This window comes from Anopheles nili, chromosome 2 (genome assembly GCF_943737925.1).
Source record: "Anopheles nili chromosome 2, idAnoNiliSN_F5_01, whole genome shotgun sequence".
Classification (NCBI taxonomy): domain Eukaryota; kingdom Metazoa; phylum Arthropoda; class Insecta; order Diptera; family Culicidae; genus Anopheles; species Anopheles nili.
The window spans coordinates 42,926,394-42,952,493 of NC_071291.1; the positions used below are offsets into that span (position 1 = coordinate 42,926,394).

Genomic DNA, 26,100 nt, shown 5'->3' on the forward strand with positions numbered 1-26,100 from the left:
CCACCCATCACTCAACCATGAGAGAAATGGAAATGTTCTTTGTGACCTGTTTGGTTGTGTTGCGCTTAGGCCAGCATATAAAATGTGCAGATAAGAAATTGGCGGGAATAAGAGCTGCTTTTGTACAAACAGCACCGATACCGGGAAGAGTTGTAAACAAAATTCGACAAACGCGCATGCAAGGACACTGTCCGAGCTCTGCATGTTACCGTTTCTGGCCTTGTGGTGTTTTGAAGTTGAAATGGTTCTTACGCAATGCCCATATAATTGTACCTGCTCAAGTAAATCGTGTCTTATCAAAGAAAAAAATATCCCATTCAAAATGATGACCCACCTCTAACGGCACAGCGTTATCAGTTTGAAGAGCGGTAATTTGTGTCGTGCAAACATACCCAGCCTGACGAAGAAGGACGGTCATTAGCGGTTAGTTGTAGATAACAAAAAAAAAACGAAACGAGAGACACCCCAAAACCTTCAAACGCAACCCAACATCGGTTATGTCCAATTACAGATTTACCTTCCCTCGTGCACGTCATTGACCTTGGCGGTCGTTTCCAAATGTGGCCACCGGAAGCAATGCGCAGCAGAAAATAGCCGTCACTGTAGTGACTCCCTAATTTCGTGCCTTGATAACCTTAGTTCGAAGCCATGGATAATCATCACCAGAAAACGCATTCGACCTTCTTGATGTGATCTGTAAAACTTTTATATGTCTGAGGTAAAGTTTAAGGCATAGTTTTGTTATTTGATTTCTGTTGGTCTATAATGGATGGATAAAAGATGAAATCATTTACATGTGATTGTCTCGATTGGTATGTCCCGAAGGGTAAGCAGCGTAGTTTGCATGCTAAAGCAGAAAGGAAAAGTTGTATTAAATCTAGTCCAGAGGGTGAACTTTACAAAACTACAAGCCGGTTCATCTACATCTACGGCAAAGAAACCAATTGGGCATCGGTATCGCTAGGTATCACGCACGAGTAGCTCCAATGATGATGCATAAAATGCACCCATCGAAGCGCATAGACGACTAGATGACTTTTGTTTAACAATGACTCTGGCATATGTCAAAGGAAGCGTTACCATGCAGCACGGTGATGACCCAGCAAGCAGGCCGTGATGAAAGAAAAAAAATGGACAGCGTACCCGGGGGAAAAGCGGAATACCGACGCGAAATCAAAGAGCGAGCGAAAGCAAAAAATCAAAAACTCGACAATTGCGATGTGCACTAAACTAGTCATTAGCCGGTAGCGGATTATATTTGTTCACGGTATTTTTTTTTAGTTCTTGCTATTCAAAGGTAACTACACATCACGTGCTTTGGTTCTCTCTCTCTCTGTCTTTAGCCCCATTGTTAACAGCCGACCTACTGCGATACTGCGGGTACTAGTTGAAACCAACTTCCGGTTCCGATTACTTGCGTTTGCCATTGCCAGGCAGCATACCGGCGCTGCTGATCCGTTTGCGCATGTGCTTCGGCAGCACCCGGATGACGGACGAGTCGATCTGCACTGGCATCGTGCGTTGCCGCGCGATTAGCAGCAAATTTTGCACGTCCAGCTGGGCGTACGTGGTCCGGCCGGTACTGAGCGGTTCTGCGGAAGCGCACGCACCGGTAGGTCACGTGGACGAATGTAGGGGGGGTGGGCACGGGGAGAGCAGGGAAAGAAAGACAGAAAAAAAAAACAGAGAACAAACACTCAAATTTCGGCACACGGGTGAAAGCGCCATTTAAGGCGCCAGCAGCAATGTCAGAGATGAAAACGGATGAACGGATTTGAGCCACGTCAGATGGCTCACCGGAAGTCCTACTAACTTGATCGTGATGAACTGCGGGTTGCGTCCTTGGTATCTCGCTCGTCACTGGAACTTCCGGTTGGACCTACGGCAGCGGGTCGTTCCTCCGACGAGTCGGAAGAACTCCGTTCGGGTCCAGATGGAGCATCACCGGAACCACTGGTTGGTTGCGTTTCTGGAGCTACTGGAGCACCACCCAACGATGGTTTCCGGTCGGTGGACACGTTCGCTGATTTACCCGAGTCATCTTCCGGTGTGGAGTTGCGTTGCATCGCCACACCACGTGTTAGCGTCATGCGTCGAGCTACCGTATCGTATTCGTCGATGTTCAAGCTGTACATCGGGCGTTTCCCGGGACCAACCGGCAGAGTGGCCATCGTAGAATCGCTCTCCGCACCAACGTCACCCTCCACGGGTGTTGTCTCCTCCGCGATCCCGCCAGGTGTGCGTCTTTGATCGAGCTTGATCTGGATCACGTTCGCAGCGGTCTCTTCCCCACTCTCAGCCGATTGATCCTCGGTAAAGGTTCGCATGGTGCTGTGGTAGTCTCGCAACAACTTCTTCTTGTGTGTTCTGTAGGATCGCTGGATCTTGGTGGCTGCCTCGGCCAACGCTTCGTCCTGTTTGTGGCGCTCTTCACGCTCGATAAACTCATCCAGCGATCGATCGATGGCGGCATTCCCGAATGACGCGTACGGTATGTTGGAGGACGCGTTCTGTGAGTGCTTCCGTAGATAACTACGCCGACCTGCAGCCTGCTGGATGGTGGCCTGTGAAGCGATCGTCGACTCGGTATCAGTGGATGCGATCGTTTCTAGCGCCGTTCGCACGTTGTTCTCATCAACCGACTCCACTGATGAGCGAGCCGCATCGTAGCAATCCGAATCGGCGACGGACACCGACGAGGCAAGGATCTTGTTCTTGATGTGCCCAATGTAGTACCCATCGAATTGGTCCTCTTCCTCGACGTAATCCGGATCGACCGGTTCGTCCTCGATCGCTAGCGTGTCAAACCGCTGCAATCCCGACATCTCGGTCATGCACCGACGCATTGTGGGTCGTTTCGGTGTACAGTCCTCTGTCTGCATGTCCTGTGTGTCTGCTTGATCCGTGTCCCGTGCCACAGCGCGTCCGTGTAATTGCTCCTGGAATTGCTTCGATCGCATCGACACCATTACCATCGGGTTAAACTCGTCCTGTCGCTCGCTCGCTTCCAGAACCGAGGATTCAACGGGAGCATCCCGTTGCGGTTCTTGCTCTACCCCATCACTTGCCATCGGGGCCACCTCCGTGATGGGGGTTTCATCTAAAAAATCATCCGTAAAGCCACGTTTCGGACTTTCTGCGCCCTGGATCGGGTGTGGTTCCTCTTTCACTACGACGTCCTTGTCATCGTCTCCATCACCTTCAACGGTGTCTTGCCTTTCGGGTTCAGGATCTATCATACCCTTGGCTTCTTCGGGTTCAGGATCTATCATACCCTTGGCTTCTTCCGGTTCCACAGCATCGGCTGGGTCTTGATTTTCCAGCTCGCTCTTCTTCAGGCTGTAGAACAACGCTTCCGCCGAATTTTTGCTCAGCTGGCTCAGGTCCACTTTCTTGATTTCTTCCAGCTCCTCCACCTGCTTGTCGGAGCTATCGGCCCGCTCGAGGCGGCCTGTTTTCGAGGGTGTCACTACACGCTTCACGCAAGGCTCTTCAACCACTTCCTTTGGGCTGTCTGCACCTTCAGGCGCATCTGTAACAGGCATATCTGCACCTTCCGAATTAGAAGTATCCTGAGCTACTGGTTCCTTTGTTTCCGCTTCTACGACATCCGTTACGTGTTGTTCATCATCGGCCGGTTTTTCCGGGCTCGCCTCTTCGTAGATGGACGTACCTTTGTCCTTTAATTTATCTTCTTCAGGGGTATCTTCAACATCCTTACCGTCTGTACGCTCAACAACAACCTCATTCGAGTCTTTTGCTTCAGCTTCTCCATCCGCCAAACTCTCAGCGGCACTAGTGGCAGTGTCTCTTGCAGGACTTTGGTCTTGAGTTTCATCCACATCCTTGAGAGATTCTGAACGTTTCTCATCACCCTGTTTGTCTTCGACTTTTTCCTCCGAGTTCAACGCTGGCTCTGATGAAGCACTATTCAGCGCCGGTTGTTCATCGAGTAGTTCTAAGGACTTTGATTTGATTTCTTCAACTTGTCCTTCGCTGTTTACGTTCTCCCCATCGTCAGTAGCATTCGCGATTGTTCCCTCTTCTGTCTTTTCAGCATCGTCGGCAGGTTGTGTCTCATCCACTGAAGATTGCTCTTGCTCCGGCTCTTTGGCTGTTGCATCCTGGCTTGCTGCCTCCTGGACGCCTCCCTGGCTAGACACCGCGCCCTCAGCAGCCGAATCTCCACCAACCGTTTCGGGTATCTTTTCTTCACCGTTCGGTTCCCCGCTAACCACCTGCTCAGGCACAACTACTGTACCGTCGGCGAGGACTGAATCTTCAAGAGATCGAGCCTTAGTTAGCAAATCATCGCCATCTTTAACAGTTTCATCTTTAATTACCTCTCCATCGTTTGACCGCTGGTGATCCACCTGAGCCTCACCAGCTTCCTTTTCGTCACTAACAGCCTCAAAATCGACAGTTTTTTCATGGCCTGATTCCTGTTGCTCCTTCGATTCATCTGCCAACTGTTCCGACTCGGGAGTAAATGGCTGATCGGGTAAAGCCTGAGATGACTCCGCGTCCGGTACCGTAGCATCGTCTTTGGACTCTGAGAGGTTTTGTTTTTCTAAACTTTCAGGTGAAGCAATGTTCCTCTCTGCTTCAGGTACTGGTGAATCGATCGGAGGATCTGCAACACCTTTTTCACCATCGACAGCTTCTGCTTCGGGGGTTTCTTCCTTTGAACCGGTCACGTTTTTCACTTTTGTCTCAGGATCCTCGTCAATAGAGGGGTTTTTAATGTCTTGTTCCACATCGTTTGCATTTGCTGGCTCTACGTGTTCGTTCTTCTCTGCAGAAGTGCTCTCTGGTGATGAAGTATCACTTCCTGAATTGACCACTCCATTATCGGCCGTAGCGACATCTTCATCGGTTGGTTTTTCTTGCGAGTTTGCTATCGCGTCATCGTTCGATTTGATTGCGTTCTCTTGTGGTGCGTCTTCGATAGTTTCATTATTTTTAGCAATAGTTTCAATCTCTGCTTTATTCGTATCTGCATCGCCTTCATCTTCATTAGTTGGTTCTGGTTCATTTTGTGCAGGTTCAGGTTCACTCTCCTCGGTTACCTGTCTAGCGGTACCTAGTGGTGATTCTACAATTGCTACCGCTTCCTCAACAGGATCAGAACCGCTGTTTGTCGGCAATGCACTTGTTTCAGTTTCATCAACAACCTGTTCCTCGTCATTTCCTAACCTTGAAGCGATCACTAGCGGTTCTTCAGCTTGTTGTGAAGGCGAATCCTCAGCTGCCTTCTCAATCAATGCGTCCTGTTGATCAATCACTGGTTCTGGTACAATTGTCCCATCGGATTCGTTCCGATCATCACGATCAGCTGAAGCTGTTTCTTCATCTTGATTAGCTGCTTCCGGGGATACTGTTGCAGCTAGTATTTTTGCATTCTCTCCCTCAGCAGCAGACGTCGATTCATTAACACCTTCAACGACTTCCTGAATTACTGGCCTTTGCGTTTCCGTAGAAACGGATTGCTCTTCACTGTCTTCAACGGCCACTGGAGTTATCACTGGTTCCACCGTTTCTTCTAACTGCGGCTGATCTTCGCTACTTTCGTTGTCCAGTTTAGTAACAGGCTTAAGCAATTCCTCTGCTGGTGGGCCTTCTATGCTACTTTCATCGACAGCGGCCTCCTTTAGTTCACCTTTCGTTCCCATTTCTTGTAGTTCTTCACTCACTTCATCAACCTTTGTATCGCTTGCTTCTGCAATTTCAGCACCCGCTTCGTTTACTTCCTCGGAAGGTTTTGAGACATCTTCTGTAGCCTGTTCTTCGAGGCTTGCAGTGGTCGCTGCGGTATCAACATTGGCTTCCTCCGGTGCCGTCGGAGTGAGATCTCTTTCCGGCGTTATATCGGCAACCTTTTCAGATGGAATCGCATCATCAGGTAAGCCACTATCACCAACACTTTTCTCCGGATCATCCTCACGGATAGCAATACCATTATCGGCTGCAACATTGACGCCGGGCGCTTCTACGGTCTCAGGTCCCTCCGGAATATCCTCTCCCTCGAGAGCGTTGGGTGATTTTGCCCCTTTTGCTCGCGTTTCTGGTTCCTCATTCACAACCATAGGTTCCTCCGGACCCTTCTCTAATATATCATCCACGTTTGCATGCATGAAACACGTTTCCATATCCTGCAAGGCCATCGCCTCGTTTAGCTCCGCCTCGCTAATCACGGCACGTGATTGCTCAGTAATTTCGGCCGTACTGGGAGCCGTTCCAATCTCGTCCCCATTATCCGCCAGCTCGTCACCGGTCTCCTTACCACCCGTACCCTCCGAATCCAGTATCTGGTCATCCTCCAGGACGCTGGAAACGGCCTGTTCCGCTTCCATGGACTGTGCGCTCACAACCCTGGCCGGTGTCGGAGGCGCTTCCGGAGGGTTATAGTGTACCTTCACAATCTCCTGCTCCACCACCGGCACCGGGACACTTTCGTCCGAGAGCGACATCACGGGTTTTCCCGCATCCCCATCCTCACTGCTCGGTGGCTTCCCCACCATGGTCAACGGAATGTCCTTCTCCCTCGACGATGGTTTCCGAGCGCGACGCCGTTTGCGACCCCGCGATTTCGACTCACTTCCACCACTGCCGCTCTCATCACCATCGCCACCGATACCGTCACTAAGCGAAGGGTCCTTCGTGAGGCCCAACTTTTCGCGGGTCCTTTCCTTATGATCCGCGTACACCTGGTAGGCGTCGAACGCCTGATAACCCAACCCGAGCTGGCCGTCGCGTTCGCGGATCAAATTCTCAAAGTATTCCGCGGCGTGTACGTACAAGTTTTCCGGGTTTTCCTTGATAACGCTCTTGGCCAGCCCACGCATCAGCTCGGGCAAGCCTTCGGGGATTTTGGGCGCAGAAATCGGCATTGTGCTGCTAACGACACTATCACACCTTCACGATAACTCTCTGCACTGTTGTTGCACACCGAGGAGACGACAATCGTAACGTTCTGTTTCGGGATCTCGGGAAGATCTGACCGTTTCTCCGGCATTGACTGCGTACTGTACCGAAGTGTTGGCCAACAATGGGACCCGTGTAACGCCAGGCGAATCAATCGATACCGTGTGGAGTGGCTGGCTGCTATTACGGTAAGGGTGTTTTTCTTGTTCGCAAGGTTACGACCCGCACTACGGTTCGCTACTGATGGCGCACGGGGTTTTGTACATAGGCCAACCAGGCCCCGGCACCACCCGTCCGTTTTAAGGGTTAAGCACGTGTTGCCCTGGCAACCGCTGAGGTACAACAAAAAGCCACATTCCGTACAGGCCGTACTTCGTGCGGCAGCCAAATTTAACCAAACAGAAAGAGCAAAAAGAATCTTCGTTCCTCAGAATAAAAAAAAAGCCGTGAGAGGTCAACGCTCAAGAAAATTGCTGCACTCCCAACAATAACACTATTATACAAATTAGGATTCAAGTTTAACCCCCTATGAGGTGCCTAGTTTTTGGTTTGTCTTTCGTGCAAAGTTGCTGCAAACAAATGGTGGCTAATTTTGTTTTTGTTTAAGGTAAAAACATTATACCAACATTGCGTCAATGTTTATTTTCCCCCCTCTGTTTTGTTTGGATATTAGACGAGAGTACTGAAGTGCGGGGTTTTCACTGTAACAAAACACAATTATTACGTTCCATTGCTAAACTAGCTCCAACGTCGAGCCTAGAATTATTTATCGCAAAGCTTCTAAACAGGATCCGTGAATCGAACATCCGAGAAACATTCGGGACTCATTTTGTTGGTGAACTTATGAAATTCATGGAACAGGTGTATTCTTTGCAAGACCCACTAAAAGAAATTCCTTATTTGATAGGACAACGTATTGATACATAATTTACACGATAACTTGCTGCTTTTGCTAAAAAATTTGTTATTTATAAAATAACATAATCATTGTGGAAGAATGGTTAGAATATACTCTTTGTCGAATGGAATAAACGCTTTGTTCAAAACGTAGCGATGCCATGACTGTTAGCATTAGTTATGGGTCGTTTTATCACTACCTTCCTTTGACCACCAGACGCATTAACAACCTCGACTGTTGGCAGGATTTCAAGGACACCATTCATGGCTCGCGAACGCCAATCAAAAGTCATTGAACTGGGGTGGGTTCAGATTTCATGATTAATCCAGCACGCCACGCCTTAAGGCACGACACCTAAGACAAGCAACCAAACAAACGATACCCTTGAACTTTGACCGTCTTGATCCAACGAGGGTGAATTGGCGATACAATCTTGCCAGCGTATGATTAATGCGTCTCTGTTGCCCGCCCAAAAAAATGAAATGGGCATAATAAAGACACCTTTGCGGAGATACAGTTTCTTTGTTAATTTGATGGTTATTTACATGCATATATTTCCTTCGTTTGGCATTCTTGCTTTGCTGCAACACAAATTAGAAATAAACAGTCTCCATGGAATTGGGTAAAACCGCTTTGTTTAATCTTTCTGAAGTTCCAATTCGGCGAACTGCTGAAGAAATTCTGTCTCCAAAGGATGCAGGCGTCCGTTTGGAATGATTAGAGAGTGCAAGGGGGGCCCTAAATCGATGTGTTCCATCTCTCTCAATGGACAGGCTACAATTTTCTGGCTTTCATGGCCCACCCGGGCAAGACCAACAATTAGCGAATTTGCGTTGAGTTTGTGTTCGCTCGATGACCCCGTGTCGCCATCGCGTGAAGCTTTTTTCTCAACAACTTCCAAAAGCTGCCTAGCCGCTTCGCTCACCGACATAAACCGGGGCGGCATGTATTCGCGTTTCTTCTTCATCAGCGACTCCAGCGTAGGCTCCTTTACTTTGATGTCCAATAGGCACAGCGTATGTAGGCCGTGTTCTAGGTTAGCGGTAATCTTATCGTAAAAACTGTCCGGTTTCCAATTGTCGTCCCAGTAGGGAATGGATACGGTCTCGCCGAAATGGTACAGCTGTAATCCGCAGCACCCTACGGCATTCATGATGGACGCGTTGTGAACTACAGACGTTTGGATGCCCTTTTCCTTCGCTCGAAGCAACAGGTCGGTATGAGTGGTAGCCCCGAACGGATCACCAACCACCAAAAACGCAATCGCTCCACTGTCGGCTCCGTCCAGAATTTCATCAGCCCGTTGCTCTACCATTTCTCGATCGGCCAAAATTAGTTTTCTGCCATAAAATTCTTCCTGTAAAACGATATATCAACATAGTTCACTATCTATTGAGCAATATTGATATTAACGTTACATACCAATTTTTCTTGTCCACAGCACAAAATCGACGTATACGATTCCAAGTAAACACGATCGCATTGTTTAATTACATTCAATCCCTTCACGGTTATATCTTCCGGATCACCGAGGCCCAACCCAATGATATAAAACATGTTTGTATTTAGCTTTGCACTAATTTATGATTCAAAATTCGCTAATGCATAAATACAATTTCAGATCCTTTTCACCGCCCGTAAATACACGACCGGCAAAAACATAAACAAAAACACATGTGCCGCATGACAGCTGATCGAAAAACAATAACATCAGATCTGTCAAACATTACATACCTCTTGGTGTAAAACATCAGTGGCTCTCAATTTGGAACATTCAACAATTCTAAACGTTACTTTCTGAAGTGAGAGTAATTATCTGAATATTTTGTTAAATACATTCCTATGTAACCAACGTATCCTCCCCACTCATTTATGGTTGCTGTATTAGAAGGTATGTAGTAGCATCGACGTTTCCGGTTAAGAAACACTGGTTGGATTTGCATGACTGTTGAATTGACATTCCGAAAAAGAATGTTCTTTGTATGCATCGATCATAAGCGACGAACCCCACATTTTTTTTCAGTGAAAAGAAATTAATTTCAGTGAAGTGACTGATTTTATGAAATTCAAAAATAATTTATCTCTTGTAACAAAAAATTATTCTATCCAGTGCTAAGAAATTTCAAATTGCATGCGCCTTGAATATTAAGTATGACCGATAAACGAAAAGAGGCCACGAAAAAGGTAGGTCAGCGTACGTAGAGACAAAATAGATGTACTTACGTTTGTCTTATTGTTTTATTGCTCTTTTCTCAGGTTGATGATCGTACAAAATCTCCGGAAAACGTTAAAGCGCCAGCTCTGAGCAGCAGAGGAAAAACAGAAGATCGTGGAAGCTTTTTTGATTTGCGCACATCTACTGGACAGGCGCTATTTATCATCGTAACTGTAGCTGCCGTAACGCTGGTGCAATGTCTACCGAAGGGATCCTTAAAGTCTTTACTGAACCTGCAATTACCTTCACAACAGTGTAAACCCGAAGTGCAACGTATTGAGAAGGAAATCATTTCCCATGAGCCACGCCCAAAGTATTGGATTTATGGACGAAACCCAACCGGGGCCCACTTGGTGCATGTTCATAATGTACTACAACGGCTGGGTATGGAGGAAACGAATAACAATACCAATGACTGGGATTTGCTTTGGGCACATGATTATCCTTTTCGAAAGATAGGTTTGCAACGCATGAAACACCACCAGTTAGTGAACCATTTTCCAGGATCGGGTTACATAACGAATAAAGTGGATTTATCCACCACCAAGTTACAGTATATACCGGCCGCATTTAAGCTACCTGCTGAAACTGCACTTTTCCGAGAGTATGCCACTGATAATCCGGATAAAAAGTTCGTGCAAAAACATAACCAACACCGCCATATACAAATCAAAGGCCTCGAGGAGATCGACTTTAACAGTAATGAAACTTTCATTCAAGAATTTATCGATGATCCACTGTTGGTAGACGGATTCAAATTTGATATCGGAGTTTACACCGTAATTACATCTGTTGATCCCCTACGTGTGTATATTTACAAAGGAGATATCCTATTTCGGTACTGTCCTGTGCCTTACTACCCATTTAATGCATCAAACGTGGACAAGTACATCGTGGGTGATGATTATCTGCCGACCTGGGAAGTGCCATCTTTGAAACAATACTATTCAAAGTACGGATTTGGAATGAAAGATTCCTTTGACGCGTACATCAAAGCAAATGGTCGGGATCCCTCCGTCATATGGGAGCAAGTTGAAGATGCAATTCGATTGTTGATTCTCAAAAAGGAGCCCTTGTTCACTGCTCTTCTGCCGCGTTATGCTAATCGACGAAACTTCTTCGAAATGATGCGCTTTGATTTAGTGGTCGATAATAACCTCAAGGTATATCTAATGGAAGCCAACATGAGCCCCAATCTTTCGTCGGCTCATTTTAAACCCAACAGGTTGCTGTACGAACAAGTGATCTACAATCTTTTCCAACTCATCGGCGTGGGAACGAGCATTCGGCGTGATTCGTTCCGTAAGCGTCACCCGGACACGGAAGCGATGCTGTCGTCGATAAAGAACCTCGCTACCGGCGCCAATCAGTGCTCAAACGTACCCTGTGTGGAATCTTGCGCTCCTGTCGAGTGCCAACTGTGCAGAACTTGCCTAGAGGAAAGCGATCTGGACGATCTGCAACGGGCTTACCGCGAACACATGAATCGGGGTGATATGAAGCGAATTTTTCCTGTGCCAAAAGCCGACAACCATCGAGTGAATTTTGAGACGCTATCTGCAAAAAATCAATTCATGTCCAGATGGTTTGAGGAAAAGTGCAAATTAGATTCATCGTATTGTTAGTTTGTTGAAAATTGTCATTGTGAACGATGGAAATATGGTGCTGGTTGCCTTAAATTATTTCACTTTTCATTGCTGCAATCATGAGTGATTGTGTCCTTTCATTTTATCTGATTATTATTAGTTTATAGTACAAGCAGTATACTATATTGCGTTGAGGCAATAGTTTAACTTAATTTGCTGTTTACATGAGGACGTAACATAGAAAGGGTCATTACACAAACATTTCATTTTAACGACGTTTACCTGTAGAATTTCGAAGAAAACATTAAGTTAAGTACTATTTTAATTAAAAAGAAACTCGAATAAATCGAAATAATTCAAAAATAGATATGATAAACGATTGACCACTTATTGGACCGAAAATCGAAAGAAAAATTGACCAAAAGCATTAAAGATCGCTTCGCAAATCATCTGCCTTGCATTGTTGCACTTTTTAAGATGCAATTTTTTGCAATAATCCACAAAAACCAAAGCAAATTCCAAAGCTCAGCACCCCTAAAGTCCTCCCCAGTTGTCTCCAAAAACTCTCCAATCCCATTCGTCCCCTTATTCACGGCGCCTATTTACGTCAGACTCCAAAAAGGCCTCGATGCGTCGTTGAGCGGAAAGAATTTTCGACGCCAAATTTTGCTACCAGCGGCAAAAGATACCAGGAGAACATGAATCGAAGAGGTTACATTCAGCCGAAACAGTTTCTTCTCGCTTCTACGCATTACTACAGCTTTCACGCGTAACAACTAGATAACAGGAAACCACGTGCTAAGGAGGGTGTGCTCAATCGGAGCAGTTCTTTCTCGCCACCACGCAAGCGCCAGATTTGATCGCTCCTTCTAGCGTTATCAATCCATATTGTCGGTATCCCGGGTGCGTGGTAATCCCCATCCTTCTCTTCTGCTCTCGATCGCCAATGGTTCTACGCGCATTATGGGATTTTGATAGTCATAAGACAGGAGATTTGAACAGATCTCAAATCATTTAATTCCTACTATAAATTTAATTTTCAACATCAAACGAAGAAGAAAGCTGTGTGTGATATATCTCTGTGATATAAAACTATGCTCCTCACAACATTGAGTAAGTTTGTTGTACGAATCCGATTGGAAGGAAGAGATGAACGAAAACAGTGTCCGGTTAAAACATTGCTCCATAGTGTAGCGATAATCGATTAAGCACATTACGCGGTACGCCCTGATCGGGTATCGTTCTCTTCGTTTTTTTTTTCAATCTTCTTCCACACACGTGTTTGCTGTTTTCTTTGGCATAGCTAGACATGCTTTACCCATAGCAGACGTTTTCCGACCACAAAGATTTACGCAAATAAGCCACTGAAGAACCACCGAAAGCGTGTGGATTTTGAGACCGTAGCTGGTAACGAAACTAACAGGAGATCATGCGACAAGGATGCTGCATGGGTTCGATCTTATCGGCGATCAGGCTGTCCAGTTCCCTCTTCGACAGGCCACCAGCCATGGCTCATCACACGGATAAGCCGATTGTCCATCATACTTCCCGCAAGTCTCCTCCCTTTTCACATTGTGCGAAAAAAACATTGCACCGAGCAGAAGTGAGACCGCTACTACCCCTTCACGATTAGTAACTGCTACCTCTTCTATGTTATGCGACCCTATTACAAATCTCGACACTTTTAGCTCGTTTCGTTCGTTCGGCGGAGTCAACTTTTTTCGCGTTCTCTTCCAAACCGTGTTAAAACCGAGATTTATTCAATCAAATAAGAGATTTTCTCACTATTTTACAACAATCAATACACTAGCGTCTGCGAATATAATTGGACACGTGGTAATACTGGTAATAGGTGATACTTGAGTATGCTGCTCATACTCTAGCCGCTGCTGCATTGCTCGTTCATACGCAGTTTTTACAATCAGCGCTCAATTTTGCTTTCATTGCCGAACCAGTTACATTTAATTTTACTCCAATTTGGTGGCATTAGTAAAAGGTGTACAATTTGTTATACTGCTACAAATTTTTATCATTCAGCTCGCTTGTTTTGAAATACAACTCTGTTAGTAGGAAATATAACGAACATAAATTTGAAGGCTGAGATTTTAAAGTGACAAGGGACATACAACGGACGTTTGACGTTTATCCGTCAAAGCGATATGGTGTTTTCCGCTAGATTGTTTTGTTGGGTACCGTTCGTAGCACATAGCAGAGAAGTTGATTTAAAATTGAGATTAGTCTGTTTTACCTGTTTCGGGTTTTTAGAAATCTCTTGAAAAGTGACTCCCTATTGCATAGGTTCGTGAATCCATCGCGAAACCCTTTTGCGGAATTCGTGATAGGTTCTACTTCAATCGACACGGGGCTAAAAGAAGAAGAAGAAGCGTTCCGAAATAGCGGAGTTTTCAGCATCACTCGAATTTTATATTAAATAGTCCACAATGGGTGATCGAAACCATGATCCGGGTATTATGGACAAGTCTATGCGTTCGGTGTTTGTCGGAAACATACCTTACGATGCGACCGAGGATGCCTTAAAGGAAATCTTCTGCGAGGTTGGCTTGGTGCTGTCCATGAAGTATGCGAACCATGAAGTTGTTGTATTTTCTACGCCATCTGGTAGACCCCTAACACTTTTATCAATTTTAGGTTGGTATACGATCGTGAAACTGGTAAACCAAAGGGCTACGGCTTTTGTGAGTACAAGGACAAGGAGACAGCCCTCAGCGCAATGCGTAACTTGAACGGGTATGTTTTTGGTGGACGACCGCTACGCGTAGATAACGCGTGTACGGAAAAATCACGCATGGAAATGGCTGCTCTGTTGCATGTGACGCGCGCTGAAAGCCCTTACGGTGAACACTGCTCGCCGCAGCATGCACCGGAGGTTATCACAAAGCATGTCAGTAGTTTGCCCCCAGAACGACTGCACGAAATGATGTTACAGATGAAGCAACTAGTGCAAACAAATCCCTTCGAAGCACGCCATATGCTTGTACAAAACCCTCAGCTGGCGTATGCACTCCTACAAGTGCAGGTGCTTACCAAAGCAATCGATCCGGCTGCGGCATACTCTTTCCTGTACAAAACGCAATCATCGCCGAACTTCAGCGAACCGTTTGCAGCTTCACAAGCGCCAGGTGGGATGCCGAGTAACGCGGGACAATTTATGCCACCGTATGGCGCCAACGGAAACGCTGAAAACTTTCGTCCAAATGTTGATCCCCGACTCGGACGACAAGCGCCTGCGGGTGCGAATGATTTCGATCCGAGGAATCGTTTTGCAGCGGGTGGTCCAGCACCCCAGAGACCATCGCAACTTCCGCAAAATAATCCTCCGTTCCCGTCTGACCCGAGACAGCGACCCATCGATCCCCGCGTGGGCAAGGATCCGCGTTTAATGAACTCCGGAAGTGGTGGCCACTTCGTTGGTAATGGAAATCAACCCCAAGCGGGTGCCGGAAGGTCAGCAGTGTTCCCACCCAGCGCAGCATCGTTATCGGCAGCATCATCCGGGTTGAATCTTGATCCGCTACCCAGTGATGCCACTGATCAGGAGAAAGCCGCATTAATCATGCAGGTTCTGCAGCTTTCCGATGAGCAGATTAATCTGTTACCACCGGAGCAACGCAACAGTATCCTAGTGCTGAAGGAACAAATTGTTCGAAGCTCACAAATAAGATGAATTGTAATGACTATTTGCATCCGGAGACGCGTAAAGTAAATATATCTCCAAATAAACATAACAAAATTGTGTATCTGTGTAAAAAGTAATGTATGTATGCTTCTCATTTTCGTAGCTTGTTAAACAATACGCCGATTTTCACAGGCTCATCAAACAAAACACTTGCCTATACTGTAAACTGTACCCTTTTTCATTTACAAAGTATTGTTAACTTGGTACATGAAACCTATAAAACACAAAAATTATGAAAAAAAAACTTCGTAAACTGGAAAAAAGGTTTGTAATGTTTGTAGCGTAAGTTCCGCCTCCCCACCAATCTGGCCGTGTGGCCTAATGGAGAAGGCGTCGGACTTCGGATCCGAAGATTGCAGGTTCGAGTCCTGTCACGGTCGGACACTCACGATACTTTTTTGGAATAGTTGCCACGAAATAAGTAGCTCCGCCTCCTCTCTCGTTCTTACATTTTTGTGTCGATACTTTTTTTTATTTTTGGAGTGGGTTTGTTGCCATGACTTTGTTTGTTGATTTTGGTTGTAACTAGTAAAAATTTCTCTCTTCCGTTATTTGAGAATTATCACGAAGGCTTATTCTTAAACTTAGTGAATCACATTTTTATAGCCACTATGGCAAAGGCAACCACCATCAAAGAAGCGTTAAAACGCCTGGAAGATCGTACAAAAACAAATTCTTGCGATGAAAAAGAAATCGACCTCTGCTTCCAGTGGCCTCCGATAGAAAAAATGGATACTACCTTCTCGACTCTGACCGCCTGCCAGTAAGTATGCGAGGTTGACTCGCACTAAACTATCTGACCACATGTTTAGCCTTTCTTCATCAATTTCAATAAAAGAAAACTGTCGCTGTCCACGAATATGATCGATAAAATCTATGGACTGAGCGGTATGAAGAATCTTCGCGTGCTTTCACTGGGACGCAACTATATTAAGGCCATTTCCGGTTTGGAGGGAGTAAGCGACACTCTCGAGGAACTCTGGATAAGCTACAACTTAGTGGAGAAACTAAAAGGCATAAGCGTGCTGAAGAAGCTGAAGGTTTTGTATATGAGCAACAATCTGGTCAAGGATTGGGTCGAATTCAATCGGCTTGCCGATCTACCCATTTTGGAGGATCTGCTGTTTGCCGGCAATCCTTTGGTGGAATCGATGGAAGAGAGCATCTGGCGAGCGGAGGCAAGCAAGAGATTGCTATCCCTGAAAAAGCTGGACGGTGAAACGGTCATTCGAGAAGATACCGAAAACTCGAATCCGCAAGGAGCGGGACAACCAGAAAAATGAAATGCCATTCGTTCGGGCATCACGAGTAAAACTGCATTGCGGCATTTTATCATCATCTTTAAAAATGTTTAGGTTAAATTATATTTCAACTGGATTAATCAGCAATCACCTTGTTCTGTTTTATCGATGTCCTCTTCGCCGTAGTTTTCGGTTTTCATATCATTCAAACCCAGCTCCTCGTTCTGGTCGTACGATCGATGGTAACGAATTATCCGCAAAGCCGTATCCGGAGTTCCATCGTCATTCAAAGACTGCACGTAGCTGTTACCCGTCGGGTCGTCCATCACTATCGTCAGCTGCTTATTGCCCGCGATAGCCGTGTCCAGCTGGCCAAAGAACTTGTCCATCCGTTCTTTCGTCTCCACGTCGTTGGAATCCATGAACATACCCGTGCTTTCGACTAGCTGTTCCCGCATGGCCGTCAGCAAACCTTCGATCGTAGTAAACCGTCCCCCAAGAGCTCCAGCTCCAACCTCACATTCCAGCTCGCGAATCATCAAGCTGCAGGACTCGGATTTAAGCACATCACGTGCAAAATCTACCTTTCCTCGTACGGTAACTTCAATCTTTACCCCTTGCTCTTCGATTCCGCCACCAGGTTTCACTTCGTTCGTGCGCAACCCACAGTTATCGCAAACGGTGGCCATAATTACGACCTCTTTGAAGTGCGGCACAGTGGTGACCTTCATGTTGGTATCGCATGCAGCAGCACACTCGGGACACTGGGTTTGGAACTGGAGCACCTCTCCCTGAAGCTCTTCAAGGGGCCAGGAACCCTCCTGGATTGGCTTGAGCAGCCTGTTTGCTTCCCCACTATCAGCTTCCCGTTTAGATGATGCTTCATCTGATTTACTGGGTTCATCAGCAACTTCGTCGTGCGTGAAAATGCCCAATAGATGATTTTGCTCCTTAGTACGCTGGAAGTACGATATCGTCGTCGCCGGATCCTTTTGCGGGGCGTTTGGATTTTCAACGAAGCTGTTTCCCGAAATGTCCGAAATCGTTAGCATGAACGGCTTATCCAACTCCTTTAGCCCCTGTAGGTTTACGATGAAGTTGTCGATCTGTTCAGCAGCCTCCGGGTGCTGTATCCGACGTACGGGCTGATCCTGATCCAGGCCCCGCACCACTCGATCAATGATACCTTCGACGGTAGTTACCTCGCCTTTTTGCGACTGGGCAGGTATCTCGAAATCAAGCTCCTCTATCCGAATGCTGGAATAATCAGACTTAACAACGCGCCTATTCAAGTCGCGAGCGCACGCGATCGTGGTGCGAATTTCAATCCCTTTTGGGGCGATTTCACCACCCGGTTGGATTTCATTGTTTTCATATCCGCAGTTGTCGCAGGAAAAAGACATGATGACCACTTCCTTGTAGAACGGTATTTGAGTAAGCAGTAGTCGAGTGATACCCTAAAACATCATCGTCATGCGATATGTAAACAAGATCAAGAGTTTTGGCTTGAACGAATAACCTAACTTATATGAACGCCCGGCGCACTTACATTCTCCTGACAATTCATGCACATGGACTCCACCTCCGTGGCACTTAGTTCAGGCTCCTCTTCGACGTTTAGCTTCGGAAATATACCATTCTGTTCCGCTATAGTTTCCATTTTTGTTCTTTATCAGTTCAGTACTGTAAGTTTAATGAGCAACGTACAATATCGCTGTCCTCGTACAATAGTATCGCTTCGCTAGCACGCACGAGGAGCAAAACCAAAACAAAAAACAATCTGTCAATGATCTTGTCAAAAAAGTCACCACCAATTCGAATCCTAAATGGCTGCGTACGTTACAAGACTTAGATGCACACGTACATAAGATATGGGTATCTACGATTGGCCTTCTTATAATACGTTCAGATAGTAAAAATGAAATGAAAATAGTAATAGAAATAAAAATATAATAAAATAGGAAAAGCAACAAGGCTCATACTGAATAGCCAGTGCAGCAGTAGTATACAGTATCCAGTTTTGCCAGTTTTGTTTAAAAACTAAACTTTGCAGATATCTTTTAAAATGGTATCAATCAGTTTGCATTTATTTCACATTTTCACAGCAAACCGTTCGACTTTGGTTCTCTTTGCCTCTAGTACTTGCGATTACTTTGGCTCAGACAGTTAAACGATATAAACTAATGTTAAAACCGAACCGCTTTCCAATCACAATGCATTCCATCGTTTCGCTGCATTTAAATAATGGAAGCGACGGTTATAGTAACTGTTTCTGATAGGTAGATTATCTGTAGGCAAGCATATACTCATCTAGCCTGGTTGCTTTCGCATCAGTTCCCGATAGCACAAGGCATCCACGTTCTAATCGAGTTTTCCTCAAAGGCCGGTCAGTTGCACAAGAGACCTAGCCAAACTTCACCAATTGAAGAGTTCCATCGCTACATCCCACGTACACATCGGTTTTGTCAGCACCAACAGCGACAGAGTTGATGCAAACTCCACCAGAACCCAATGCCAGCTCACCCTTCAGTGTAGGTTCATGAGCGTTTAATCCAGACCATTGCTTTACGGTACCGTCATACCCAGCTGTGTAAAGATACTCATCCTTTGCTCCCATAGCGTTTATGATCATGCCGTGCGCTTTCTGTTGGTAATAATAAAAAATCATTACGATATGGTTTACTTTACATTCGTTACACAGTGAAACATGCCTCTTTGGTCCACATGATGGGATAGTGCTCTTTCCGACTATTACCGATCATAGTAACACCAAAACCATCTCGCGTAAGTATAGCTACGTTACTATAAAGCCCATCTTCACTACAGCTTCCGCACAGCGTTACTGGGTATCTTCCCGGGATGGTAGCCTTTGTCATAAACCGTCCAGAAGCGGAACCTTCGATGATCTCCGTCACGGTGAGATCATTATCCCGAATAGAGTAGATTATGTTGTGTTGTATGGCCAACGAACGCACCTGCTCCACAACGTTAAACTTGTACTTGATTCGCTGATCGATCCACATTGTAATGATGCCCTTGTCGTCACCGCTGTACATATTATCTTTGCCATCAACAAACAGGCATTCGATGTCGTCGTTGCATTTCAGCAGCTCTTTGCATTCATCACTGACCAAAGGGTTCATAAGGCATTTGATTGTACCGTCGCTGCTGCTGGTGTAAAGCCGACCTTTTGAATCGATGGCCATGGCATAAATGTATCCTTCGTGCGGTGTCAGTTCTTTTACAAGCTGTAACTCTTTGCTCCATATCTGTAGTATTGAAACGATTAAAAATACTTTTGATATGTAAACTAATGTAAATCACCACAGGACATTTATTATGTATGCAATACTGTGCAAGATAAAATATATTTCAAAGATAAGGCATATCAGCGAAAAGGGTTTTGCTTTTTTTGTACAATCATTCATGTGGTTTTTATTTTCAACCTCGTCATCAGCAGAACTCTGTTTGCGATGATCAGAAATGAATGACAAAAAATGAAGAACTAAATTTAGACTGTAGATTTCGTCATCTAGAATGATCTTTTTCTAGAAACCATTTTCATTGAGAACGCATAAACAGCGCGTTAAAGTGAGTACCAACCAAATGAAAACACATTCAATCAACTTAATTACCTTAACTTTCCCATCACCTCCAGCACTAAAGACATGATCATTGAAGAATAGGATCGCCGTTGTATCACTGCTGTGTTTATCGCTATCTCCTGAGACGTGCGCCACCGTTGCAGGCATTTTTATGCAGCTTTGCAGATTGCGTTGAAGCTTTTAGTTTTTTTTTATGTTGTAACCTAACCTAGCGTTTGAGCGAATTCCACTAATTATTACTTTTGAAACGCCCAATATCAGCAAAAATTTTCGATTAAATGATAATGAGTTGGACAATCACTGCTATTTGCGGAGTACAACAACAAACGCGTTTTTAGGAACACTTTGCAGGATTCGGTCTATTTGCCGGACGGGATGTGTAAAGAAGGTATGGAACAACGAAAGGAAGCAACGGAAGAAGAGTGAATGTTTTGATTCTGATAAACTGTCAAATGGTGAACTGCATAGTTACAAATAAAAACATATCTTCTCATCCAGTGTTACAACGTAATTTAGTAAAAAATGTACTCACCAACGATCGAAGTTAAAATAGACTTTCGCGCTTTCATTTATTTTATTTTCATGCTTTATTTCTGCGACTGAAGAAATTAATGTTCCATTTCAAAGTCGAGTCGACATTGGAATCGAATCCACCATTTTCGAACATACCAACGTCACAACAATTGACACCTGCACAAATCAGCTGGCCCAGCCGCAGCAAAATAACAACATACACACAAATAATCTCCGCTCAGTTGGACAAAAATTTTGCGCTCAAGGTTGCGTAGAATTAGACATTTTTGGCTCAAAGGGCTCTCCTGTTCGCCACGGATTTAAGAAAATGTAATAGCTTTTCGTGTGTGCAACTAGAAACACCTTTCCCCCTTACAACATAAGTTGTGATAAACGTTTCATGTGTTGAGTTATCTGTTTGTTGTTTGTTGTCTGCAAATACGCACAATTTTTTAATCGTTATGGGTCGAAATGTTCTAGTTAGTAGCTTGCAGAATGCGTCGTTTAGCATCATATTCCAGGTGGGATAATAGCATTTTTGAAGGTATTTTGTGTATATTCTGAACCATGATTTCTCGCCGTAATGCCAGATAATTTGCCGGTGTATCACGTTTGCCATTAATGCGTTCATAGTGAGGAACGTTGGACGCGAAGTACTAGGCATAACGAATGTACGACTTCTTCTGTTAGAAAGTACGCTGCTCTTCCTCTCAAAAGAAGCGATAATCCGTTCGGCTTTGAGCTCTCGCCACAACAAACAATGCAGCTGGGCGCAGCTTATTAACCAGCTATGGATAACGTAACATCGCAAAAAACTGTCTCTTCTTTTAAAAATAAAAACTAATTCCAACCGCTTGTCTGTTTTAGCGTTCCGGTATGCTTCACGTTAACCGTCCCATGTTTGTACATTTGGCTCAACTGGCTATCGCCGGTCGATGCAATCTACGCCGAACAGTACCGGTTTGGTTGTTTTGCGATAGCATTTTCATGCATCATAGAGATGACCGCGGAGACACCCATCTTCGTGGGGCAAGTGTTTTGTTTTGTGAAGCTGAAGGTCGTTCTCGACACCGGTCATATCTTCATACGATCGTTTATTTTCATCGTAATCGTGTTGCTAAACAAAAACGTTACAATTTATGCCTTCGGAATCGCACAAATCACCAGCGCGTGCACTATTATCATCGGCAATTATGCATTCTATTATTTCTACATACCGAGATTATTACGGTATCGAGCTGAGCTTAAAAAGGTGGACGATAAATACGTGTTACGCGAGCGGTACGGCCAGAACTACGAAAACATGGACGATTTTCCCTTTGTGTCCATCAAACAAATGCTTCCAGCTGTGCTTCCAAACCCAGTAAGTTACCGAGCACAGAGTCACATTTTGCATTTCTCTCTCTCTCTCTCTCTCTCTCTCTCTCTCTCTCGCTCTTACTAATTTATCTCTTTATTTTACCTCTTCAGAACTCTGTCTTTAACTCCGATCTGCAAACTCTTGTTCTAAGCTTCGCCAAGCAAGGCATACTTAAACAGGTACTTACCGAAGGTGAAAAGTACGTCATGTCCGTCAGTCCCGTGCTTACGTTTAGCGAGCAGGCCACGTACGATGTGGTCAACAATATGGGCAGCCTAGCTGCTCGATTCATATTCCGTCCTATAGAGGATAGCAGTTATTTCTACTTCACGCAGTCCATCGCCCGCGACACAACCCTCACGGAACAGAAGCGTGAAGTCGTGCAGGAAGCGTCTGACGTTCTTGCATACGTGATGAAAACCGTCACCTCGATCGGTTTGCTGGCGTTCGTCTTCGCTCAGAGCTACTCGGGAACCGTGCTACTCTTGTACGGTGGAGCAGATTTTGTCGAAGGTGGCTTGCCGGAGCAGCTGCTCCGCTGGCACAGCCTGGCGATCGTGCTACTGGCACCGAACGGCATCACAGAGGGATACATGTTTGCGACCAACACCTCCAAGCAGATCGATACGTACAACTACTATATGGCTTTCTTTTCCGTTACGTTTCTGCTGCTGTCCTATCAGCTTACCAACTGGTTCGGACCGGTCGGGTTCATATTGGCCAATTGTTGCAACATGAGCTTCCGCATCAGCTACAGCGTGTTCTACATCAACAAGCATTTTCGGTCGGTTGGATTGAGCCCGCTACGAAAGGCACTGCCCGGTCCGATGTACCTGAGCATGTTGGCTGTGTGTGGGATCGTTTGCAAAGTGTCCGAGGCATACTTTAGCAATAGCTGTATCCTTTGTCACCTGCTGATTGGAGCAATTTGTACCGGCCTATCAATTGGCACGTGGAGCTTTGAAAATCGAGATCTTTTACGCACGGGATTGGCACGGTATCGTACTCGGAAACAGAGCCTAACGCCAAGCTAAGCTTATTGGCGCTGTTTTTGATTCGCTTGCCGATATTGAATCTATACCAAAGACGTAGCAGCTCAATTATCAGAAAAGCTTGGGATTCTTTTCGTTTACACAGGTAACTGGTAAACGACTCAGAATTCCGTCCCTCTAGCAGTTTAGAGAATTTGCTTTGGCCTCTCTTCGCCCATATCCAGCAACGAATGTGATATACATGTCCCATATACCATAAGAACGTAATGGTAAACTTGACGCAAGGTACTAAAGTACTTTAACGTAATGAATCATATACGTTAAAATCCATCTCCATCGGAATGAATGTAAGAAAATAAAATGTTCTTGGATTGCAAAAGAATGATAGAAAGAGAGTGTAATGAAACTAGAAATGACGAAACAAACAAGGCAAGAAGAGCAGTATCTTATATATGTAACTTAATTATTGGTGTAATTCATCTTGAGTCGGGTCTTTGATGGTTGTTATTCTTGGTTGTATTCCTGCGTTCAAAATTACACTACTGCTTTTGTAGAATCATTTTCTATTTTTGAAATGTTTTTTTTTCTTCCTATACCATCCATTCGCACAGTTTCGTTTTTTATCTGCTTTCGCACTTTTCTTGACTAGAGGAACCGACACAAACCGAAGCATAATGCAACAATGTAATGCAATAACGAAATTTGTATAAGACATTTTCTAAACGATGAAATGAAAACCCTCCCTCATTCAACACGCGCTCCAGCGCCGGTTCGCTCACTTGGGTGCATTATCACTTAGAGCAGGTCTGTCAAACACATTTTACTAGCGGGCCACTTTGTTATTCATTGCGTCATTGTAGTTTTTCGCAGGCCATGCGGCCCAGGTATGGAATATCTGTATTAAATATTTGTTCAATGAACAGCAAGAGCTATCGCTACACACGCTAGATGCATTGTAGGTTCGACATGTCCGGAGTCCGGCTTGCGTTTGAACTATAACTCATTTGAAAATATTTTGCAACACACAAAAGCGTGTCATGTTTTACAAAATTGTTTACCGGCCGGTCATTTGCCATTCCTGGGTTAGAGTAATATCTCATTCATCTTTCCGAGGATCGTACGACGGTACGAGCCAACGGGAGCACATTGCACTCGGACACGTAAACAACCATTCTGTTTGCCCTCTGGTCGCTACGGCGGCAAAAAAATGATTATAGTTTTGAAGAAGATTGTAATGAAAACAGGGATTAAATGAACGAGAATGTTGAAACGATTAAGCTTTAATGGGACAGCTCTCTACAATTTCTCTGTTGTACGGTGGAAACTTTGCAACTGCATCGGAATGAAAAAGGTTTCCTATTTCGCCGTTCTCTCGTTTATATCATTATTGCTAAGATTTTTGCTCTTTTTTTGACTTCTTTGCCTGCTTTTCCTGAACAAACGTAACGCGAGCAATGATGAAAAATGAATATTGAAACCCACCATTGTCCATCCAATTTCCCGACACCTTAAAACCAGAGCTGTGGTGTGGGCAAAAGAGGAGAGTAAGAGAGACGAACTGGTACTCACACTAGCTGACTTACATGATGGTGTCTAGTAAAACATATTGGCTGTGCTGCCGGTCGCTGTTCCGTATGGGCTCGACCGGCTTCCGCCGTACGGATTGGTAGTTGTAGAGGTTGCCGTAGCCGATCCGGGAACAGGAACGTTGCTCATCATTGCCGAGGTGGATGGGACATGCTGCATAGAGTGGGAACTAAACCCACTCCCACCACCGCTGTGGCCGCCTGTTGTGGATGTAATCACCGATGGATGAGTAACTTTATTCTGCTTTAGGCACCACTCGACGAAATCATCGATTAGCACCGGCCAAGCACCCTCCGCATCGTAGTTGGACATGCTGTCGTCGATATAGGTCGCAAAATCGAGGAGCAAGTTCCAGGTGTCCTTCGGGATTGATCGCTTGTGGTTTTCCTGCCGATGAGAGAGATGTGGGAAATATTAATATTACCTAAACTAGCACCTCCATCCGAGTAGGCATGATAAAGCTACATACCACCAGAAACTTGCACCAAAGATCAAGAAATTTAAATCGATCTTTAAGTACAATGTTCCAGTACGCGATCGCCATCTCGAGATCCAGCCCTTTTTGACCAGGATCTTTGGCGTAATTGAAGGTGAACTGATAGAAATCTTTAAACCGACCCGGATCCATTAGCTCCTGCTCCATACGCGGCAACTTTTCCTTCAGCTTCTCTATACTATCCACACCGAGATCATAGAACCCGTTGATGAACTCGTGCCGTGCAAATTCGCACTGCGCTTCCGCCTTGAATCGCCAGGCAATGATGAGTACCAGCTTAGATTCCGGATTTAGATGCAGATCTTCGAGAAACCGCTCCACACCGTCCGAGTTAATTTTGTTCGGGTCTGACGGGTCCCGGTAGGCATTGAACAGCTGTTCGATTTTCTTCTTGTCCAGCTCGCGATAGTATAGATCCGGATTTTGGAAATACGTGTCGCAGGACAGATCGAGCTTCCATTCGTTGTCCTGAAGGCATCGGATGGCCGTTTGCTCTCCGGTGTGTGTGAGTGAAATGAATTTGTTTACTTTCACCTTTTGGTTGAGCTTTAGTTTGTTCTGTAAAATTCGAATTGAAGGTAAGCACTGTAGACCGCCAGGGCTGGTGGTACTTTGTTGGTTTGGAATGAATTCTCAGCGCAAAACGAAAACATTCCATCATAATAGTGGCAGCGAAAACAGCGACCCCGTTAGAATGTTTACTGGGTCATCGTGCGTGTTGTCTAAAACCGCCTACTTACCATAGCTTATTTCAGCAGAATAATGATCAAGATGCACGGTGGAAATGATTTTTAGCTGCGATAAACTATTTTTTCGTGTGTCTATTAATTTTGATTCCAGAAAGAAACAAACAAGGACGGTATGTGACAGCCATAAGGAGCTCACGAACTGTCTCGCCACTCACCGTCTCGTAATGATCTCGGCCAGTTTGCGTACGTTTGTGCAGAAATTGGTTAAACTTGGGTTGCAACATTTTTTATATAGGA

The 26,100-nt window shown here is 45.2% G+C and overlaps 9 protein-coding genes and 1 non-coding gene across 10 annotated transcripts; 5 read left to right on the plus strand and 5 right to left on the minus strand.

Moving 5' to 3' along the window:
* Positions 1-1,381: 1,381 nt before the first annotated feature.
* Positions 1,382-6,890, minus strand: LOC128723501 (uncharacterized). Its single transcript, XM_053817253.1, has 2 exons — positions 1,814-6,890; positions 1,382-1,592 (listed from the first exon to the last, which is right to left on the minus strand). The coding sequence occupies exons 1-2, from the start codon at positions 6,888-6,890 to the stop codon at positions 1,411-1,413; spliced, it is 5,259 nt and encodes a 1,752-aa protein (XP_053673228.1). The 3' UTR covers positions 1,382-1,410.
* A 1,569-nt stretch (positions 6,891-8,459) lies between these two features.
* LOC128723510 (diphthine methyl ester synthase) lies at positions 8,460-9,379 on the minus strand. Its single transcript, XM_053817266.1, has 2 exons — positions 9,245-9,379; positions 8,460-9,179 (listed from the first exon to the last, which is right to left on the minus strand). The coding sequence occupies exons 1-2, from the start codon at positions 9,377-9,379 to the stop codon at positions 8,460-8,462; spliced, it is 855 nt and encodes a 284-aa protein (XP_053673241.1).
* A 594-nt stretch (positions 9,380-9,973) lies between these two features.
* Positions 9,974-11,662, plus strand: LOC128723520 (probable tubulin polyglutamylase ttll-15). Its single transcript, XM_053817278.1, has 2 exons — positions 9,974-10,006; positions 10,079-11,662. Exons 1-2 carry the CDS (start codon positions 9,974-9,976, stop codon positions 11,660-11,662), a joined length of 1,617 nt encoding a protein of 538 aa, XP_053673253.1.
* A 2,402-nt stretch (positions 11,663-14,064) lies between these two features.
* On the plus strand, positions 14,065-15,308 carry LOC128731667 (cleavage stimulation factor subunit 2 tau variant-like). Its single transcript, XM_053824800.1, has 2 exons — positions 14,065-14,201; positions 14,273-15,308. The coding sequence occupies exons 1-2, from the start codon at positions 14,065-14,067 to the stop codon at positions 15,306-15,308; spliced, it is 1,173 nt and encodes a 390-aa protein (XP_053680775.1).
* Positions 15,309-15,627: 319 nt separating this feature from the next.
* On the plus strand, positions 15,628-15,700 carry Trnar-ucg (transfer RNA arginine (anticodon UCG)). The gene has a single exon. It is a non-coding gene; the product is annotated as a tRNA-Arg (tRNA).
* A 231-nt stretch (positions 15,701-15,931) lies between these two features.
* Positions 15,932-16,603, plus strand: LOC128732167 (dynein axonemal light chain 1). The gene is made up of 2 exons (XM_053825337.1): positions 15,932-16,083; positions 16,159-16,603. The coding sequence occupies exons 1-2, from the start codon at positions 15,932-15,934 to the stop codon at positions 16,601-16,603; spliced, it is 597 nt and encodes a 198-aa protein (XP_053681312.1).
* A 98-nt stretch (positions 16,604-16,701) lies between these two features.
* On the minus strand, positions 16,702-18,247 carry LOC128731698 (zinc finger protein ZPR1). Its single transcript, XM_053824829.1, has 2 exons — positions 18,111-18,247; positions 16,702-18,018 (listed from the first exon to the last, which is right to left on the minus strand). The coding sequence occupies exons 1-2, from the start codon at positions 18,219-18,221 to the stop codon at positions 16,702-16,704; spliced, it is 1,428 nt and encodes a 475-aa protein (XP_053680804.1). The 5' UTR covers positions 18,222-18,247.
* A 374-nt stretch (positions 18,248-18,621) lies between these two features.
* Positions 18,622-20,505, minus strand: LOC128731192 (uncharacterized). Its single transcript, XM_053824297.1, has 3 exons — positions 20,197-20,505; positions 19,273-19,830; positions 18,622-19,205 (listed from the first exon to the last, which is right to left on the minus strand). The coding sequence occupies exons 1-3, from the start codon at positions 20,311-20,313 to the stop codon at positions 18,966-18,968; spliced, it is 915 nt and encodes a 304-aa protein (XP_053680272.1). The 5' UTR covers positions 20,314-20,505; the 3' UTR covers positions 18,622-18,965.
* A 560-nt stretch (positions 20,506-21,065) lies between these two features.
* On the plus strand, positions 21,066-23,278 carry LOC128732267 (protein RFT1 homolog). The gene is made up of 4 exons (XM_053825448.1): positions 21,066-21,200; positions 21,270-21,478; positions 21,547-22,042; positions 22,150-23,278. Exons 1-4 carry the CDS (start codon positions 21,141-21,143, stop codon positions 23,071-23,073), a joined length of 1,689 nt encoding a protein of 562 aa, XP_053681423.1. The 5' UTR covers positions 21,066-21,140; the 3' UTR covers positions 23,074-23,278.
* Positions 23,279-23,506: 228 nt separating this feature from the next.
* On the minus strand, positions 23,507-25,924 carry LOC128730298 (DCN1-like protein 1). Its single transcript, XM_053823337.1, has 3 exons — positions 25,855-25,924; positions 25,088-25,672; positions 23,507-25,005 (listed from the first exon to the last, which is right to left on the minus strand). The coding sequence occupies exons 1-3, from the start codon at positions 25,855-25,857 to the stop codon at positions 24,625-24,627; spliced, it is 969 nt and encodes a 322-aa protein (XP_053679312.1). The 5' UTR covers positions 25,858-25,924; the 3' UTR covers positions 23,507-24,624.
* Positions 25,925-26,100: the final 176 nt, after the last annotated feature.